The 20,423-nt window shown below is 41.5% G+C and overlaps 1 protein-coding gene across 8 annotated transcripts in view; it reads right to left on the bottom strand.

Annotated features, from left to right (window-relative positions):
• MARK2 (microtubule affinity regulating kinase 2) overlaps positions 1-20,423 on the bottom strand; it is a 234,494-nt gene that overhangs the window by 85,703 nt on the left and 128,368 nt on the right. For all 8 annotated transcript variants that reach the window (XM_073605415.1, XM_073605418.1, XM_073605417.1 and 5 more), the window contains exons 2-5: positions 16,848-17,039; positions 12,242-12,295; positions 7,727-7,775; positions 2,829-2,894 (exon numbers count right to left, since the gene is read on the bottom strand). In XM_073605415.1, the coding sequence (XP_073461516.1) occupies positions 2,829-2,894; positions 7,727-7,775; positions 12,242-12,295; positions 16,848-17,039 (361 nt within the window). The remainder of the gene's footprint in view (positions 1-2,828; positions 2,895-7,726; positions 7,776-12,241; positions 12,296-16,847; positions 17,040-20,423) is intronic.

Here is a 20,423-nt window from a genome sequence, read left to right as displayed (position 1 = left end):
TGTCTGGCAGCACCAATGCAATTTAATCACAGATAAAAAAAACTTGTGTGACCTTATTCTTTGCCTGGACAAATGGCAGCTGCCAGGGCAACTGGAAAAAACCCCTACCTCATGTAATTAGCTTGATTACTCTGCCATCAGGACCTACGCCTCAGAGCTAGCACTTACTCCATAGACAATAGTTGCAAGTGCCACTTCTGGAGGCTACTCTGGCACCATGCTCTCTGCTCAGCAGGTATGACCAAGTGTAAGCCCCCTTTCTTCTTGCCCAAAGCATAGGATTTCAGAGATGTAGAGACAGATAAAACACATTCAAGCTGCAGGGCACCATCTGAATGGGCGATTTTAAGAAATTACATATGGGGGGCATGACACAAATTGGATGTGGCTCTCTACAGGAATATGTGAACACTCACTTTTCACAGCTAAATTAGCTCTATAGTGATCACAGGCACCAGCTTCTGCACTATTGATGTTTAAATCTGCAGTGACTGCATTACATTTACTCAGGTCCTGTCCACACCTATGAGTCTGCATTAACATACACAATGATGTGTTACTGTATTTATTACACAAAGCATTTTAAAACAATTATCATAAAATGAAAGCTGCTATCAGACAAAGCAGTGCAGGCACCTAAAAGTGCATATTTGCAGTAGCCTTTCAAGCCCTACCACTGTGCCCAAATTTGGATCATTTTGATGAGCAAAGTTTGTCACTCCTGGAAATGCAGGCGCTTGTGCACCTTTCCTGCACATTTCTTACTGAACAATGAGATACAGTAACCCATCACAATAGAGCAAGCGTTGACACCAAGCATTGGAGTTTTGTCTGTGTCAATGGCCTGACAATTTAGGTAATGCAACTAAGTTTGTTGGCAGCTGCAGGTATGTACAGGTCTTCGCCTGATACTCAATTGTGTTATAAGTGGCTGTTTTAAAGTAAAAATTCAAGTGAATTTTTTTTTTTGCATTACAGAAAGGAGGAGAGGAAGAAAAAAAAAAAAAAAAAAAAAAAAAAAAAAAAAAGGGTCCATGGTGCATATGCTCTAAGGCCTGGTTCACACTATTGCGATTAAAGGTGTGGCAATTGCACCTATTCCTGCAACCACTTGCAGCTACTCTTTAAAATGTGCAGGGCTACCATTCATTCTTAAAGGCACCCCCACGCATCTAGAAACGCAGCAAGTTTGCAGGAAAGCACATGCGATTTCCCTGCCGCTGCATTTTAAAAATAGTGCAGGAACCTTTTTCACAGCAGCCCAAATGAATGGGTCGCCGTGCCCATACAAACACGGTTAGCAGAGCCACAATGGTGTGAACTAGACCGAATACATGCAGGAAAAGGGCCTTTAGACACCTATGCATAACGCATGTTTTTAAGAGGCTTTTCGGCCTGCAATCAAGTGTGTTTTTCTTAGGAATAAAATTTTTATTAGAAAGAAAAAAATGAAAGATACATGAGAAAAATAAACATGCAGCAAAAGGTCACCCGTAGAAAATGTTATAGAAGTTAAATCTGTGCTTTAAATATTTGTAATGATTAAAAAAAAAAAAAAAAAAAAAAAAAAACCACACCTTTATAATTTTATAATTTCTATGTGGTTTAAAGAAGTTAATTTCTTTCCATGCAATCCTGCATACAAACAGTTAGGCCTCATGCACACAAGGTGTTTAGTCTCTGTGCCTGAGATTTTGGTGTTTAGTTGTTGATTAAAGGCACAGGTGGACTGTCCAGCCCCACTACTAGCAGTCAGCTAGTTCTCTAAGACCCCATTCACACAGGGGCAACACGACTTGCAGGTCGCCTCACCGAGACGACCTGCACACGACTGCCCGGGCGACTTGCAAAATGACTTCTGTATAGAAGTCTATGCAAGTCGCCCCAAGTCGCCCCCGAAGTCGTACAGGAACCTTTTTCTAAGTCGGAGCGACTTGCGTCGCTCCCCTTAGAACGGTTCCATAGCACAGAACGGGAGGCGACTTGTCAGGCGACTAGGTCGCCTGACAAGTCGTCCCTGTGTGAATGGGCTCTAAGAGGCTATAAAATGCAATGGTTGGACAGTGCACCGAGTGGTACTAACATTTATAGGCTGTATGCGCCAAGGGACAAATGCCCAAAACACAAGATGTCTGCATTCCATGCATTTGTCCCTGGGCACATACAGCCCTAAAACAGTCGTACCACTCACTGCACTGTCCAACCACTGCATTTTTCAGCCTTCCATACAGTTTAACAGGTTTGCTGGCAGCGGGGCTGGATCGGGCACCTGTTCCTTCTGCTCACACGGGATAAATATCTAGTATACATGTGGCCTTTAAGCACATAAGGATGAAATACAGTCTTCTATGCACACTTCTCTAGGATATATGTAAATGTGTAGAATGCACACAGCAGAACTGGGTTAGCTTTGTCCTAGGCTGCAGCTTTGGTTGGCACCAGGTTTTATCATAATGCTTCCTAATGCATTGCAGTTTGTTAAAATTCTGCAATGTGCAGTGCTCACTCAGAGGGGGAATTTTTTTTTCTCAACAAAATCAGAGTTACTCTTTAAATTCTATGTCCCCGCTGGAAAGATTCTGTTAACTTCCTGCCCTATTGAACTCACAGAAAGTAAGGAAGGTCTACGCAATGGACATGCTGCAATAAAAACCTAAGTGAGGTGATAAACTTTCTCCACACTAGTACAAAAAAAATGCAGCAGTTGAACTATAATCAACTGTTCACAGGTATGTGAAGAATGCATTGGTCATTGTCATTAGTCTTAGCGGGTTTATCGAACTCAGTAAGAATTGGGAAAACAAAAAAAAAACAAACACACAACAAACCTCCACTTGCATATTCCATTATCAGGTACAATGTCTTGTCTGTTTCTATAACTTCAAATAATTTTACTGAAAGAAAAGACATCAGAATAATTAGAAAAAACAAACAGGATATAAATACAGAGAGAACTTCCTTTAACCACCAATTTTTCACTCAAAATCAGCAGTTGTTGCTTGAAAATGTCTTAAAACTCCCAAGCAATTACATAGTTTCTGAAAGCAGAGGCCCTGTGGACCAAAATGGTGGTAGTTGCAATTTTTTATGTTGCTTGATATTTGCAAACTGCTTATTAAACACATTTCAAGTAATAAATGCACAAAAGTTCATTTTAACCCTTTTGCTTACACTGCAGTAAGGCTTAGGACAGATGCAGTATAAACATTACAAGCCAAATGCTGGCTTTCAGAATGAAGCAATCCAGCAACCACAAGATCACTTCCATGGACCCCCAAAATGTGCACCCCTCCATTCTTCGCCCCCCCAGCATGTTTACTGGGCTTTGCTATCCCATAAGCGGGTCAGGAACCTGCATGTCCGGTGTCATCGAGTAGAGAGAAGGGAAATCAGCAAACCTACACTCACTGATGTCCCCTAGCTAGAAAGGGCCAAGGTGTACTTTGTCACTTCCGGTTACAGCTGTCACTTTCCCTGGCTGCTGGGAAAGAAGCTAGCAAAGTACGACCTGTGATTTCTCATTAAAGATAACCTGTCAGACAAAATGCTATTACAATATGGGGCTTTTCAGCCCCCTAGGTGATATCAATATGCAACTGTAAAAAAAAATATATATATATATATATATATATATATATATATATATATATATATAAAAAAAAGTTCAAATTAAGGTTGTGCCTTAGTAGGAATTGCAGTGCCTTGAAAAAGTATTCATGCTTCCGAGGTTGCACCAACTTAGGCTCATACATTCACATATTCTGGGAATGCGAAAAACTACAACCCTCTTGGAAAGAGGTTTTTAAACTGATTGATAAATTGGTGGGGAAATCTATTAATCTCACATTCCACCACTGCATCCTATTCCAAGATATCCCTGAAGTAGCCAAACCTCTGATGAGATTAATACATTCTATCTGTGTTGCTATGCTTTGGGTCATTGCACTGCACTGGAAATCCTCTACGTTCCCCTTTGCTCAAATCATCTCACGTATAGGTAGTATGATGGTAACTGAGAAAATATTCCACACCCTACACCACTTCATCCCGGCCTATGATGCCAAATGGAATCCGTGATTTCTATTCAGGCTCCAAGACTGACCGTTCACTGATTATATTGATTAATTCTCAGTTATTCACTTTTTGTTTCTGTTGCTTTGATTTTTTTCTTTTTTCACCAATGTAAACACCCTTCAGGGTAGTGTTGTTATACGAGTTATGAACATAATACAGAGGGCCACTGTGTACACAAGGTGGTCTTATAGCCTAACATGACTACACTTCTTTATATTGTTCCAAAAGATATTTCTACGACTCTGAAGGATGTATATTCATGTTTATTTTGTATACTGATTTTGTTACCTTTAATAAAACTATTTGAAAATGAAAAAGTATTCATACCCTTTAAAATTTTCCACATTTTATCATGTTAAAACCAAAAAATTTAAATGCATTTTATTGGGATTTTATGTAATAGATGAACACAAAGTGGTACATAATTGTGAATTGGAAGGAAAATTATAAATAGTTTTCAACATTTTTTACAAATAAATATCTGAAAAGTGCTGTGTACATTTGTATTCAGCCCCCCTGAGTCAATACTTTGTAGTACCGCCTTTCACTGCAATTACAGCTGCAAGTCTTTTTGGGTATATCTCTACCATCTAGAGAGTGAAATTGTTGCCCATTCTTCTTTGCAAAGTAGCGCAAGCTCTGTCAGGTGGGAGGGAGAGCGTCTGAACAGCAATATTTAAGTCTTGCCACAGATTCTCAATTAGATTTAGGTCTAGACTTTGACTGGGCCATCCTAACACATGAATATGCTTTGGATTTAAACCATTCCATTGTAGCTCTGGCTGTATGTTTAGGGTCGTTGTCCTGCTGAAAAGGTGAACCTCCACACCAGTTTCAAGTCTTTTGCAGATTCTAACAGATTTTCTTCTAAGATTGCCCTGTATTTGGCTCCAGCCATCAACTCTGACCAGCTTCCCTGTCCCTGCCGAAGAAAAGCAACCCCACACATGATGCTGCCACCATCATGTTTCACGGTGGGGATGGTGTGTTCAGGGTGATGGGCAGTGTTTTCCACCACACATCGCGTTTTGCTTTTAGGCCAAAAAGTTTAATTTTGGTCTCAGCTGACCAGAGCACCTTCTTCCACACGTTTGCTGTGTCCCCCACATGGCTTCTCGCAACTGGAGTGCACAACTAATAGTTGTCCTGTGGACAGATTCTCCCATCTGAGCTGTGGATCTCTGCAGCTCCTCCAGAGTTACCATGGGCCTCTTGGCTGCTTCTCTAAATAATGCTCTTTGCCCAGCCTGTCAGTTTAGGTGGATGGCCATGTCTTGGTAGGTTTGCAGTTGTGCCATACTTTTTCCATTTTCGGATGATGGATTGAACAGTGCTCCGTGAGATGTTCAAAGATTGGTATATATATATATTTTTTTATAACCTTACTTCTCCACAACTTTATCTTTGACCTGTCTGGTGCGTTCCTTGGCCTTCATGATGCTGTTTGTTCTCCAAGGTTCTCTAAGGGCAGAACAGCTGTATTTATACTGAGGTTAAAATACACACAGGTGGACTCTATTTACTGATGGCAATTGGTTCCACTAGATTTTAGTTAGGGGTATCAGAGTGCAGGGGGATGAATACAAATTCACGCCACACTTTTCAGATATTTGTAAAAAATGTTAAGAACCACTTCTCATTTTCCTTCCACTTCACAATTATGTGCCACTTTGTGTTGGTCCATCACATAAAATTCCAATAAAATACATTTACGTTTTTGGTTGTAACATGACAAAATGTGGAAAATTTCAAGGGGGATGAATACTTTCTCAAGGCACTGTAAACCCCCTACGTACAAAAACGGCAATTGCATTACACATATTATATATCACTGCACACACTGAAGAGTAACTTATCAAATTGATAGCTTTTAGCGTGCCGCCTGAACAATCTTGCATACTGATTTGCCCTTTCACAGACGCAGGCAATCTTGAGGTTACTTATTCAGTGCAACTGTCTTTTATCAAAAAAATTAGGCAATGTGTAATATATTATGTTCATGTGCATTAAAATTAATGGTCATTTTTTTACTGAAAATATGCATTGGTTTTAAGTCGCGCTAATCTCCAACATAAAAAAGTGAACTACCACTATTTAAATTTTTCAGGGTCTCAATTTTCAGAAAATATATACAAATTGGGAGTTTCAAATAATCTTCAGGCCTGAAAAGTGCATTTTTTTAACATGTGTGCAATTTGGACACCAAATCAGGGGCGGATGGGGGGGGGGGTTAGTGGGTGGGTGAGAGTGGGCTGTTTCGCGGGCGAGTGAGAGAGCGGGCGGCTCCATAGGCGGGCGGCTGAGAGGGATCGGGCAGGCAACAGAGTGGATGAGAGCGGGAGGGCCAGGCAGCTGAGTGGCTCAGTGGGTGAGAGGGCGGCTGGCCAATCAGCAAGCCAGTGGGCGGGGGAGCAGAGAGATGACAACATCTCTCACCGCCCGTCCTGCAGTTCCGCCCTCACTGTGCAGGCAGCCACGGGCAGCAGAGAGATTACATCATCTCTCTGCTGCCTGACTCTGGGACACAGCAAGAGACAATCCAAACCTTAGCAGGGAAGTGACACAGCAAGTGAAAATCGGCAACAAGTGACAGGTGACGTGGCAAGGGACAATCCCCAACTTGTGGTAGGTGACTTGGCAAGTGATTATATGCAGGTGCGGGATCCTTAACAAACAGCCATCCAATAGTTAAGGAAGCCAGCAGGTGCCAGCTATTCTATTCACTGGTTAAGTAGCCAGCACCCACCAGCCACACAATGTGCCCCTCCCTGTACCTCCATGATAGTCAACCCAAGCTCCTCTATTCTCAGTCTCTTGTTTTTGTGTAGAAGCCATGATACCACCGGACACTGCAGAGTAGGAGGAGCCAGGAAGACTGGACAGTACAGCCGGGAACAGCTCCGTGACTCTCTAAAATGTGAGGATAGGGGGTGGCTGGGACTAATCCTCCACATGAAGAAGCAGAGAGGAGCTGTGGGGGAACCACCATGGAAGTATGGGGAAGAGGGGGGTGGAAATGTGCATTGTATGTGTAGCCATCGGCTGGTAAAGACCCTGGCACGCTATTTACTAGTTGTTGAGGTCACCGATGGGTGCCGTTCCTCAATAACCAGCATTTTTGCCTTATGAAATCAAGGATGCATCATAAAATGCAATTTGGTGCGTTTTTGGTATATTTTTGGTGCATTTTCCACGGACTTAAACGGAAGGTGCATTTTTGATGTGCACTAAAGATGCAGCATGGAACACAATTGCAGCGCAACGATGTGAAAAGTCGGATTTAAAGGAGACTCATTTTAATGTGCTTTTGTCGTGCTGGAAAAGAGGTCTTTTAGTAAACATCACAGCATGCACGAGCAGAATATTATAAAATATATATGGCTGTAGACTGGAGCTTTGCTTTAAATCATAATAATTTGTAAGCTCCCAGATAAAATTTAGTAAAACATACATTTTTTATTTTAGATTCAAAGGTCATAAATACAGTAAATGTAAAAAGCCATTTGGTACAAAGAACATATACAGTATATTCTATATATATATTTTTTTATCTTGCAGATATTTTGCTAATGTAATCTAACTTTGATGATATGTGAATTTTAGAAGAGCTAAACACCATGACAGCAGCAATGGAACAAGTATGAGAGTTTACCTATGTTAGGGTGATTTAGAACCTTCATAATTCGCACTTCTCTGAAGAGCTGTTGAAAGAGATTAACAATAATTATTTCGGATAGAACTGCATATACAGTATGTTACATGCAACTTAGAGCTGTTTTCAAAGCCTGAGTCAACTTCATTGCCACTGTCCAAATGAGATCCTATGACCTAAGCCCTCAGATTGTGCACAAGTTATTTGTTCCCCTGGTTTTCATTTAATTGTTGCAGAAGTTGTTGGCCTGTTGTATAATAAATGTGTGATCACAAATCTGTTCATTAGGGTCAACATACATTGAGGCTGATTTACCAGAGGGGTTGAGAATTTTTACATAATAAAATGAGTTATACTTACTTCAATTATCCAATCGTGTAAAAAAAAATAATGTACCTTATTTTTTTCTACACATGATTAGATAACTGAAATGAATATTTAAAAATTATTGTGTAAAGTTTTTCATCTCTAGAAAATTGGCACAATCATTTTCTTCAATGAATGCTTTTTATTCACAATGACAGCTGAATTGTGTTCTTAACCACTTGCCTACCAGACCAATTCTGACAGTTCTCTCATACAAAAATCTGCATTTATTTGCTAGCAAATTACTTAGAACCTCCAAACATTATAAATATTTCTAAGCAGAGGCCCTAGCGCAGGGATCAGCAACCTGTAGATCGCCATCTACCAGTATATTGTGGACAAGTGACTGGTAGATCGCAGTCTGGGCCTGCTGACCCGCCATCCCAGAGCATCAGAGTGCAATGCAGAGGGACTACTTGTAAAGTTGCTCCGCATAAGCTGATGTCTCCTCTGTAGTGCTGGCTCCTGTCCCATGCAGAGTGATACCAACTATAGCAATACACTGGGCATAATAGTATATGGCTGATTTCACAATGATGCGCTGCTGTTTGACCACACTACTTTCTTGCAGGTTTGCTGCGCTTAGCCGTAGACTTCCATTATATCCTGCGGGTTTGGTGCCCTTTCTGAAAACTCACAAAACTCCTGAATGCAGCTAACCAAGGAAAGTTGCAGATGCACTGCGCTGCTGGTAAACTGCAGCACATCGAAAATGATTAAAAACAAACCTCAGAGGAGATCAAATACTACCAAAAGAAAGCTCTATTTGTGGGGGGGCATACATTTTATTTGCGTACAGTGTCACACGACAACGCAATTGCCAGTTAACATAGTGCCGTATTGCAAAAAAAATGGACTGGTTGAGAAGGGGGGTAAATCTTCCGGTCAAGTGGTTAAACGTTAAGAAAAAAAAAAAAAAAAAAAGCCTTTACTATTACTTTCAGGGCTTGTGTCTGACAACTGATAGAGTTTGCTTATTTATTTGGATTTTTGTTACATTATGTCTAAGTTGGCAAGTGAAAAACAGAACGTTTTGAAAGTCTTATGTATTCAAAGAGCCAAGTGTGTAATAAATGTTTAGACTGCCCGTGGAGTTTAACCACCAGGTCTTTTTCTGACAATTGTTGAACAAATAACAATTATGTTTGGGGGTTCTAAGTAATTTTCTAGCAAAAAAAAAAAAATTTTTACTTGTAAACCACAAATGGCAGAAAATTTGCACGGTCGTGCGATGCTGTACCCAAATAAAATTGATGTCCTTTTTTCCCACACATAGAGCTTTCTTTTGGTGGCATTTGATCACCCCTGCGTTTATTTTTTGCACTATATACAAAAAAAAGACTGACAATTTTGAAAAAAAACACAATATTTTTTACTTTCTGCTATAAACATATCCAAAAAAAAAAAAAAAAAAAATTGCAAAAAAAAAAAAAAATCTAAATAAGCGTATATTGGTTGGTTTGCACAAAAATTAAAGCGTCTACAAACTAGATTTAGGGACTTTTAATTTTTTTTATATATTTTACTAGCAAAGGCGGCGATCAGCGATTTTTTTTTAGCGGCAACATTGGGGAACAGTAGAACAGTGACTCCAATACAGAGATCAGTCCTAAAAATAATGTACTGTCACTGTATAAATGACACTGGCAGGGAATGGGTTGACATCAGGTGTGATCAAAGTGTTAATTGTGCTCCTAGGGAGTGGTTTATAACTGTGTGGGGATGAATTGACTGGAGGGAGAGAGACATCTGTGTTCCTGATTAGCAGGAACACAAGATCTCTCTCTTTCTCTGACAGAACGGCGTTCTGTCTTGCTTACATAGGCAGACCGCCGTTCTGCCTCTCCTGCGAACGATCGGCGTGTCCCGCTCACAGTGTCCAATCACAGCGGAAGCACAGCTCCGGTGGCACGCATGTGCACCCCAGAGCTGACAACAATCTTGTATAGGTATGCAATTTTGCACTTAAGTGCCGCCCTGCCACAGTACACGTCCTTAAGTGGTTAAAGCGGAGTTCCAGCCACCTGTGAAAAAAATTATAAAAAAAGGTCAGCAGTTACAAAAACTGTAGCTGCTGACCTTAAAAAAAAACACTCACCACCTGTCCCATGCTCACCCATTGCTTTCGTTCCGACATCTTCACTATGAGCACCCGACTGACAGCTTGCGGCTTCACAACCGGGTGCCCGCTGCGCATCGTGAATGGTGGATGCAGTCTTCTGGAACCTGTCAGTCCCCCTGAAGACTGCGGGGGGGCAGGAAGGGAGGAGAACCTCCGTTTCTGCCCGCCTAGGCGGTCGGAACAGAAGTGGGAGCGAGTACCTGTCAAAATCAGGTACCGCTCTCCCCACTCCTCAAAAGTGCCAATTCTTCAAGAGGAGCGGGGGAGGAGCCCTTAAAGCGTAATTTTAAGCCCAAGAATCAGAAGGGACGTTGGAAGTTGCTCTAGTCCGCCAAGGGCATAAAGCCAGTTGGGGGCCATCTTGCCCTCACTCAACTTCTTGCCCAACCATCTGCTGCATGGGATTGGTTCCAGGCTTACCGGTGGCTGCCATAACAATGGTAACTTACGTCAAAATCATGACTTATATTCCCAGTTAGGCGGTTGGCAAGTGGTTTAAAAAGTGTTATATTAAAAAGGAGGAGAAGAAGGGACAAAGCTCTTTTGGCCCTACTTCTCCTGTGGGTCACAGGAGTGCATTTCATTCTGCACTCCTCTGACCCAGATTCAGCTGGCAGAGCTATAGCTTTGTTTTACAATTTGCTAACAATATTTATATTGCCTTATGATGACCGCAGCACCTATTGTCTCCTGGAATGTCAGGTGGCTCCACAACCCACTTAAACGTTCCATGATTTTTTTCATCAATGCGGAAGTACCTTCCTGCTATTTGTGTCCTTTAGGAGACACACCTTACAATGGATACGTTGTCATGTTTGGGTTACTCCTGGGTCAGATGGGAGTTCTGCTCCACTCACACCTCCTATTCTGGGGGGCAAGTGTACTGGTTCACTGTACCCTAGAATTTCTGGTTTATGATAAACAAGTGGACACTGAAGGACGTTATGTGATATTGTTATGCCGTATTTTCCAGGTTAAATGCATTCTAGCTTGTGTTTATATTCCTCCTCCGTTTAACTCCACAGTGCTGCGGGTCATATTGACTTACAAGGGGATCTCAGGGCTTCCCAGCTGGTATGTGGTTGGGGACTGTAATTGCTATATGGACCCAAGCATAGAAAAACATCCCCCAATACAGCTGGGAAGTGGTACCCATCGCACAGCACTTTTAAAATTTGCTGACAAAGCAGGCTGGATGGACCCCTGGCGTAGTAGATAACCCAAACAAAAGCAATTTTCATGTTTTTCTAAAACATATTGCTCATTGTCTAGGATTGATTTATGTCTTTGTAACCCACCGGCCTAATATTATTCAGACCATTGCATATGCCCCGTGAGGAATATCAGATCATTCAACTTTACTAGTCTACCTAAATGTCAGACCCCTCACAACCCATCCTAAGGCTCCATGGAAGCTTAAAGTGGTTGTAAACCCTTACAATCCACTTTTTACTACAGGTAAGCCTATAATAAGGGTTACACAGAGGGTGACTGCATAAATATCAGTTTGGTCGCTGTGGCTTGACACACCAGGGCTGACCCCGGTTGATCTAATTCTAGACAGAATATTGTGAATGTGATTTTGGGTGTTGAACAAATGCAAACCAAAACCGTGTATTTTCATGCTGCTGAGAGCCTGAGACAGCCACCCCCCCCCGCCCCGCACCTTCCCACTCCAGTGAGTGTTGGAGGAGCAGAGACAGTGACCGACAATCGCTGCTATTCGCTCACTGAAAATCAAGAGCTGAGCGATCATGTGATCACTCAATTCTCGGTCTTCAAACCTGCAGGGGCCAGCTGTAGCATTGGACTGATCCTGCAGCAATTTAGGGGATTTTTTTTTTTTTTTCCAAGGCTGCACTTCTTATTTAACAACATGCTAGTGCGTTACACAAGATATTCCAGCAGTTAGTAACTCTTTTTATTATTTATTTTGTAATTAAATCTTACAATAAAAAAAAAAAAATGTTTTAAATATGGTATACTTTACAAACCCTACATTAAGTTATTATTATTTTACTTCTTACCTTCTGCAAACTGGAAGAGTTCAGTTGTGTTTTGTCTATAATTTTTACAGCTACCTGAAAAATAAAAATTTTAAGAACATTCATTATATTCATTGCTAGCTTGCATCATAGCGTGCAAAAGAAACAAAAATATTGAAAAAGTTATATCACGCATTACATTTTCCCATGCTTGTGTTCACTCCAGACAAAAAGTGAAAACTATCTAATCTGAACAATTGAGACTAAGTCACAGATGGCTGTGCATTACACTTTATTGGATCCCTTTCACATGGTCATTTTGGCGAGGTAAAGTCAGACGATTGAGGCACATTATAAATGCACCCAAGTCAAAACCCAGCAATGGATGCCAGACACCCCAATCCAGTTGGAACACCGTGCTTCATGTTGCAGTAAAAAAAAAAAAAAACACCAAAAACCTAGGGGAATGTTACATTGAGCAGTCCTGCCCTTAAATGCACCCCATTGAAGTGCACGGGGCCACACTGCAACCATGTTCAATTGGCACTGTAGCGGCACCATGAAGTGATGTTTCAGTGTGAAATACCTCTTCAAACAGGTGTGCAGGTGGGAGCATAGCACCTCCTTATCACTGTGGGCCAGCCACTGGGAACAAAGCAATCCACCAAGGATCGCAGGTCAACAGCAATGCTTATGTGAAAAGGGCCTTAAGCTATCAAGGCACAAAAGGGTTAGAAGGATGTACTTTGAGACTCAAATTAGTGTTTGTTCGCACTATAATGTATAAAGCAATGAGTATTTATTTGCTTTTATTAAGGCTGATGGTAGACGGGCGATTGCTGCTAGAAACAAATCACCAGTGGCAGATCGCCAATAGTCCACCTGTCTCCCTGTAGAATTGCTTCCTTGTTATCTGACGCAGCAAAATGTCACTCCAATCACTAGTGATTAAGATTCAGTAGCATTCAGGGCCAGCGAGGAAGCAAGTCAGTACAAATAAGTGGAAGGCACTCTGTGTCAGTAGTGTGAAATTGGCAGTGGCAATCATTTAGGCTGATGTCAAAACGGGTGACTGCCACTGGGAAATTCTCGCTAGTGGCACAGAGTATCTTCCACTTATCTGTACTGATTTACTCCCTAGTCTCACATACAATTGGCATGTTTGCAGGGCAACACTTTCAAAAATGCAACATATCACATATGCAGTACACCACAGGTATGAGAACATGCTCCTTCTGAATGAGTTAATATGCGTTTTTATGTAGCGGTTTGTTTCCATTTTAGCTTTGCACTAAAAAATTAGTTATAACTAATGCCAAAAGCTTCTCCATGGTGTAAGAGCCCATTCACACCTGAGCGTTTTGTAGCTTGAAGCCTCAAGCTACAAAACGCTTGAGGGGAAAAAATGTATTATTCTCTATGGAGATGTCGCCTGAAGCCCTACGCCTGAAGCTCAAACAAGTTCTGGACCCTTTTTGTCGCACGAATCGGGCAGATTTGGGCGTTTTCGGAGCAGGAAGCAGATGACAAAATCTAACAACGTAGCAACAAATGATGAAACAGATGATCATTTTTCCTATTGGCTAATAAAAAAAATGCCAAAGCTCAAAAACGCCGGACAACGCTGCATGGAAACGCGCAAATATGCCCAAAGAAACGCGCGACAAAACGCCGGAAGAAACTCTCAAAAACGCTACGCTCAGGTGTGAATGCAGCCTTAGAGCTGTATGGCTAATCACATATCTCAGTATCTCATTACTGATTGAAAATCCATTATGGCTCAAAGCGAGCAGCAAGGACTCCTAACTTATTCCAAATATATAAATCATCATACATGCTCCCACCAGCGTACACCATGGAAGAACATTCTGGTCCCTAGAATTCATGGAGTCCTCCATCTGTGAGACTGTTTGATAACTGTTTTGATAACTTTGCTAAAAAATTACTTAGAACCCCCAAACATTATATATTGTTTTTTTTTTTCTAACACCCTAGAGAATAAAATGGCGGTCATTGCAATACTTTTTTTCACACCGTATTTGCGCAGCGGTCTTACAAGCGCTCTTTGTTTGGAAAAAATTCACTTTTTCTAGTAAAAAAAAAAAAAAAAACAGTAAAGTTAGCCCAATTTTTTGAATATATTGTGAAAGATAATGTTACGCCGAGTAAATTGATATCCAACATGTCACGCTTCAAAATTGCGCCCGCTTGTGGAATGGTGTCAAACTTTTACTCTCAAAAATCTCCATAGGCGACGTTTAAAAAATTCTACAGGTTGCATGTTTTGCGTTACAGAGGAGGTCTAGAATTATTGCTCTCGCTCTACTGATCGTGGCGATACCTCACATGTGTGGTTTGACCACCATTTTCATATGCGGGCGCTACTCACGTATGCGTTCGCTTCTGCGCGTGAGCTCATCAGGATGGGGGGGGGGGGGGGGTTAAAATTTATTTTTTTTTCTTTAAAAAAAAAAAAAAAAAAACAATTTGGGTCACTTTTATTCCTATTACAAGGAATGTAAACATCGAAGAAAAAAGCATGACAGGTCCTCTTAAATATAAGATCTGGGGTCAAAAAATCCTCAGATCTCATATTTGGTTTTAAATGCAATAAAAAAAAAAAAAAATTTTGGTCATTTGAAAAAATACGTCACTTCCGCTTTGTTGGTTCCTGGACTAAGTGCCTTGCGTTCCACGCTTGTCTTCCGGTTCCTGTCTACTGCGACGGCTCTGGCTCTCCATGTCCACTTAGACGCTGGTTGTCTTTGCGGACACCTCCATCGTTTTGCAGCCCAGCACCCAGCGATGACCCCGGTGACTACTTGCACATCCTAACGTGGACAGCGCTTCCAGGAGAACCTGCACCATGCACTTTGCCCACATCTGAGGAGGACGTCCCTGGACCCATTACTTGTCCTTGCCTTAACCTATTTCATCTTTGTGAGTAGCCATTTGGCTGTTTGTCCGTTTATAATTATCTCATTAAAGTTTCATGATACTGCACTTAGATTGGCGCTTCTTGCTGTTTTTTACATTTGAAAAAATGACACTGAAAAAATGTGCCTTTAAGAGGTATGGGCGGAAGTGACGTTTTGACGTCGCTTCCGCCCAGTAGTGTCATGGAGACTGGTGGGGGCCATCTTCCCCTCACTCGTCTCCATGGGACAGACGCGATCGCCTCCACCGCTGCCGACGGCTCCGGTAAGGGGTGGAGGGCACCAGATCGCGGCAGGGGGCCCTCTCCCGCCACCGATAAAACTGATCTCCGCAGAGACCACTTTTATCTTGTAGCCAACCGCCGGCCGAACACGGGGATACCGGGGTTATGGCAGCTAGCTGCTGCAATAAGAACGATATCCGTCCCCAAAAAAGGGACATATATGTACATGCAGTGGTCAGCAAGTGGTTAAAGTGGATGTAAACCCACTCTCATCCTTTTCAAATTACTTCCATAGTGCTGATCTATAGGGATATACATGCCTCCTGCATGTATCCTTACCTGTCAAATATCTCCCCTTTAGCTGTTTGAAGCCCTGCAATACTCTGAATTCTGTGGGCAGGTCTGTTGTCCAGAGCTCGGTGGGTAGAGTTGTTATATCAGTAGACTCCCCACCTCTACACTCCCCTTGGTCAGGCTTGAAATGTCTTACACTGAACTTCTGCTGGTCTCGTGGATTATGCCCCATGATCACCAACATCCAGTCAAAACCCAGGAAGGTCACCACATGACTTCAGCATGCCCAATCATGCTGAGGTGTGGAGCAGCCAATCCTGGGAGCGCTGGAGAAGAAAGGAGGGGATGTGAAGAACACGGAAAGCCTCTCACACTCCTGCATGAGATAAGAAATGTCCCTGTCACCCACAGCAAGGGGGAAGAACTACACCTATTTCTCTGTGTGTGTGTTTTTATTTTACTGAAAAAAGATAAGAGGATTGCTCAGAGCTGGATTAACTCTTCGTGGCAAGACTGAGCACAGATGAAATGACATCCCCTGCTGTAACAGATACGAGTTTTAATTACAGCCACTTTAACCACCTTACATCAAGATTTGCCTCTGTTGGAGAACGTCACCTGATGTGTTTGTCCAGCAGATTGCATTGTACTGTTTGTTTTTAAAGATCAAATGTGGGTTCCAGTGTATTGATTTGAGGAAGACCATCGAAACGCATCATTACATGTGGATAATTTTGGATCTATACATTTTGTGAACCTCAAGACACCAGTTTCATTTGTGATGTTTTAATAAAAATAAATAAAAGACTGTTTAAAACGTAGTATTTATGTTTCATCGCGCACACAGAAACTACATTCCAAAAACCCATACGGATGAAGTGAATGTCATGCGCTAGAAAAATCCTCACCGCTATACAAATAGCTTAAAAGTATAACTAATGCCAAAACTTTTTTTTTTTTTTTTACATTTTGGATAGAGTGGAGAGGAATTAGAACCCATGTCAGTTTTTTGGTTGCAGGTGCCCCAAGAAAATGTACTACCGGCTGCCACAGCTGGAAGTGAAGGTAAACTTCCCCAGTGGGACACAAATGGCAAAAAACAAACAAAAAACAACCTGATGGGGATTATAACCCCCCCCCCCCTACATTATTAAATAAAAATAAACAAACCATGCTTTTTGTAAAGTTTCTCACCTCCTTTCCAGTTAAAACATGGCGTGCTAGCTTAACCTTGGCAAAATTACCCTTGCCGATAGTTTTGAGGAGACGATAGTTCCCAATATGTGGCTGCTCATCTGCTGTAGTTGGTATTGAAGGGCGACCTCTCAGCATATTGGGCTTGCTGTTACCACTGCTCGTCTTCGAGTCTGTGTGACCCACTGCAGGCTGCAGAGAAATATGAGAGATGATTATTGTAATGTATAATGTAACTTACATTGACTATTACAGAGATCTTAGATCAATGTTACAAACCAGGGAGTCAAGGTAAATATCAGATCTTGCCTGCTTTATAGTTAACACTCCAAAGAAATAAATCAAGAGAAAGCTAAAAAGTGTTAATCAATGCTGAGCTGCAAATGGTAGGAAATATGAGTTTCCTTTAAAATAATTAAAATAAAAAATAATAATAATAATAATTAAAAAATAAAAGCGGAATTGAGCCTTGCACAATGGTTTATATAACTTTATGTAACTTTCTTCCCCCGATGAGTCTAAAAAGGGAGAGGGAGTTAAATAGATCACTACAATTACCTATCCATACATAAGTAAAGTGTGTGTTCCTATAACAAATGGTTTAAGGCTGTCTTTTTATCAGTGTTGCTATCCAGCATTTGTTATATCTGGCTGACAACCAGACAAAACCTTGGTTATAGAGACATACTTACCAGCCACAGACAATATAATCTTGCTGAAAATGTGTGGTTAATAAGCACATAATCATTATGAAGCTTCCTATAAATACCTTTACCAATTATTGTGAGAATAACTTTTATATACTTAGTCTGTTATTCTCAACATCTAAATCACAGTAAGTAATCTGTGCACCTACCTACCCATTAAAGACACTGGTACAACCAAATAAAGTTAAGGGAAAAAAAAAAAAAAAAAAAAAAAGGAGCACAGGCCTAAACAATAAAAGAGCAAAAAGTGTAAGGGTGCCAGCTGCTATACCCACAGTGCAACCACGGACACTCCAATATGTAATGGGTATGAAATCACGAAAGTTAAATTGTGGAGCATTATTATGAATTATTTGCACCTCGTACTTGGTGCTTTGCTTCCTGCATGTTTGATCTCTTGTGCTTTCGCAGATAAGCAGGCAGGTTGCCAAATACAGAATAAATGAACACTACACAGATCGATACACTGGGTACATTATTGTTAGGTGTACGGTCCAAAATAAAGCACTTTCTTTCCTGTTTTGAATAGCTTGGGGAAGGGCTAGAAACTCCTGCTAGGCTTTTATTGCTGTCTGTGTCCTGGTATGGGAGGTTATTCTCACATTTCATCTTGGTGACTGGTGTCACTGGGGTAAAAAAAAGTTAAAGGAAATCGAAAATTGTACAGTTCTCACTGAAACAATAGGTGTGAGGAGACGCCCAGTGACAGCTGTCAAAACGTGTAACTTCTCCTTTCCTGTTATATTAGGAAAGGAAGTCCAAAGAAATCTCCCCAAAGGGAACATATACAGTAGTAAATGAGGCAAGTACAGAGGTAAAAAAACATGCACAGCCTTTCATCTGAGCCCGAAAATGGCTATAAACTAGTAGAAACATTTGTTCAAAAATTACGGTTAGAAATCTGTTTGAGAACAAATTTCCATCCTGCTCCTTCAGATTTTCTCCTCAGTGTGGAAGAAAACGTCAATTTTGACCCCACTAACGGTTAGAAAAGTTTCACTTTAACCGCTTCCCACCCACCAGTCTGACACACCGATACACCAATCTCGGTAAAGAGCCTCTGACGGAGGCTCTTTACCACGTGATCAGCCGTGTCCAATCACGGCTGATCACGGTGTAAACAAGAAGAGCCGTTGATCTGCTTTTCCTCACTTGCGTCTGACAGAAGTGAGTAGAGGAGAGCCAACCGGCTGCTCTCCTGACCGGGGGGGGGGGGGGGGGGGGTCTGTGCTGATTGTTTATCAGCGCAGCCTCCCCTCGGATGCCACCAGGGATGGCCACCACACTGGACCACCAGGTATGCCACCCTAGACCACCAGGGAAATGCCAATCAGTGCCCAGGCAGCTGCCAGTGCCCATCCCCAATGTCTGCCAGTGCCATCAGTGATGCCTAAATGCCATCTATCAGTGCCACGTATCAGTGCCCAGCAGTGTCGCCTATCAGTGCCACCCATAAGTACCCATCAGTGCAGCCTTTCAGTGCCCAGTGTCGCCTATCAGTGCCCACCAGTGCCACCCATGAGTGACCATCAGTGCCGCCTATCAATGCCCATCAGTGCTGCATATCAGTGCTACCCATCAGTGCCGCCTATCAGTGCCTATCGTCAGTGCCACCTCATCGGTGCCGCCTTATCAGCGCCAGTCAGTGCCACCTTATCCATGCCCATCAGTGAAGGAGAAAACTTACTTATTTACAAAATTTTTTTTAACAGAAACAAAAGAAACTTTTTTTTCAAAAATTTTAGGATTTTTTTATTTGTTTAGCAAAAAGGTAAAAACGCAGAGGTGATTAAATAACACCAAAAGAAAGCTCTATTTGTGGGAACAATATGATAAAAATTCTGTTTGGGTACAGTGTAGCATGACCGTGCAATTGTCATTTAAACAGCGACAGCGCTGAAAGCTGAAAATTGGCTTGGGCAGGAAAGGGGTGTAAGTGGCCTGTATTGAGGTGGTTAAGAATATTCATTTGATTTTCCAACAACATTTAACTAGTATTTGGCCAGCTTTACTGAGCACAGTCAAGTTATAATCACCACAGAAAAAAATATTGGTGAACCTGGAACAGCGTTCATATAAAAAGGCAATGCATAATGTATTTGTAGAGTTACACATTTGGAGTTACATACCCGATCTGGTTGCCAATTGTCTAAAGACAGCCAAGTTGGGTGTAAGCAAATGATGTAGATTTACAACTTGCAGGCAGAATCTGCTACTGTGTACAAGGTCTTATTCATACCTGAGCGTTCGGTCACATGATTACTGAAGCGGAACAATGCTCAGGATGAAGAACTTCATTCTTTGCAATGGGCCTGGTTGGCGTTGTGTCACTTGTCAGTTGCGTGTTGCTCGAAAATGTACATAAGCTTCTTTGGAGTAATATTGCACATTTGTGGCCCTGTAGACTCTAATGAGAATAGCACTTGAAAAATGCATGTTTAAGTGCTCTTTTGTAAATTCTGTAATTTGCTTTTACTTTTATGTACATCGTTAAGGTGTTCCAATTTAAAGGCCTGACACCAAAAATGCAGGAATTTGCTCCTGTACTACAAGTTGAGAGTACAAAAGAAAAAGCCTGTCAAATTGCGTAGCACAGCGCAATCTTCAAGTTGTAAAGCCTGCGCAAACTGTTTTCGCTAAATAAATCCTATACACACACACCTTTCAAATAGTTCCATTTTGTTGCTTTGCAGCTTAAAATAAAGACACAGTTCTTGTTTTATCCAGCTGTATTTACTCAGTGCCACTTAGAACAGCCAACTGAAAGATAACACCAACAGAAAAAAAAAAAAAAAAAAATTCAAAAACAAAAATACTGCGTTGGAAAAAGGATCACCCCCCCCCTCCTTAAAATGACATGTAAACTCAA

The sequence above is a fragment of the Aquarana catesbeiana genome, linkage group LG11 (assembly GCF_042186555.1).
Source record: "Aquarana catesbeiana isolate 2022-GZ linkage group LG11, ASM4218655v1, whole genome shotgun sequence".
NCBI lineage: Eukaryota > Metazoa > Chordata > Amphibia > Anura > Ranidae > Aquarana > Aquarana catesbeiana.
Note: the sequence above shows the minus strand (reverse complement) of the source record. Positions and strands in the feature narration are given on the sequence as shown.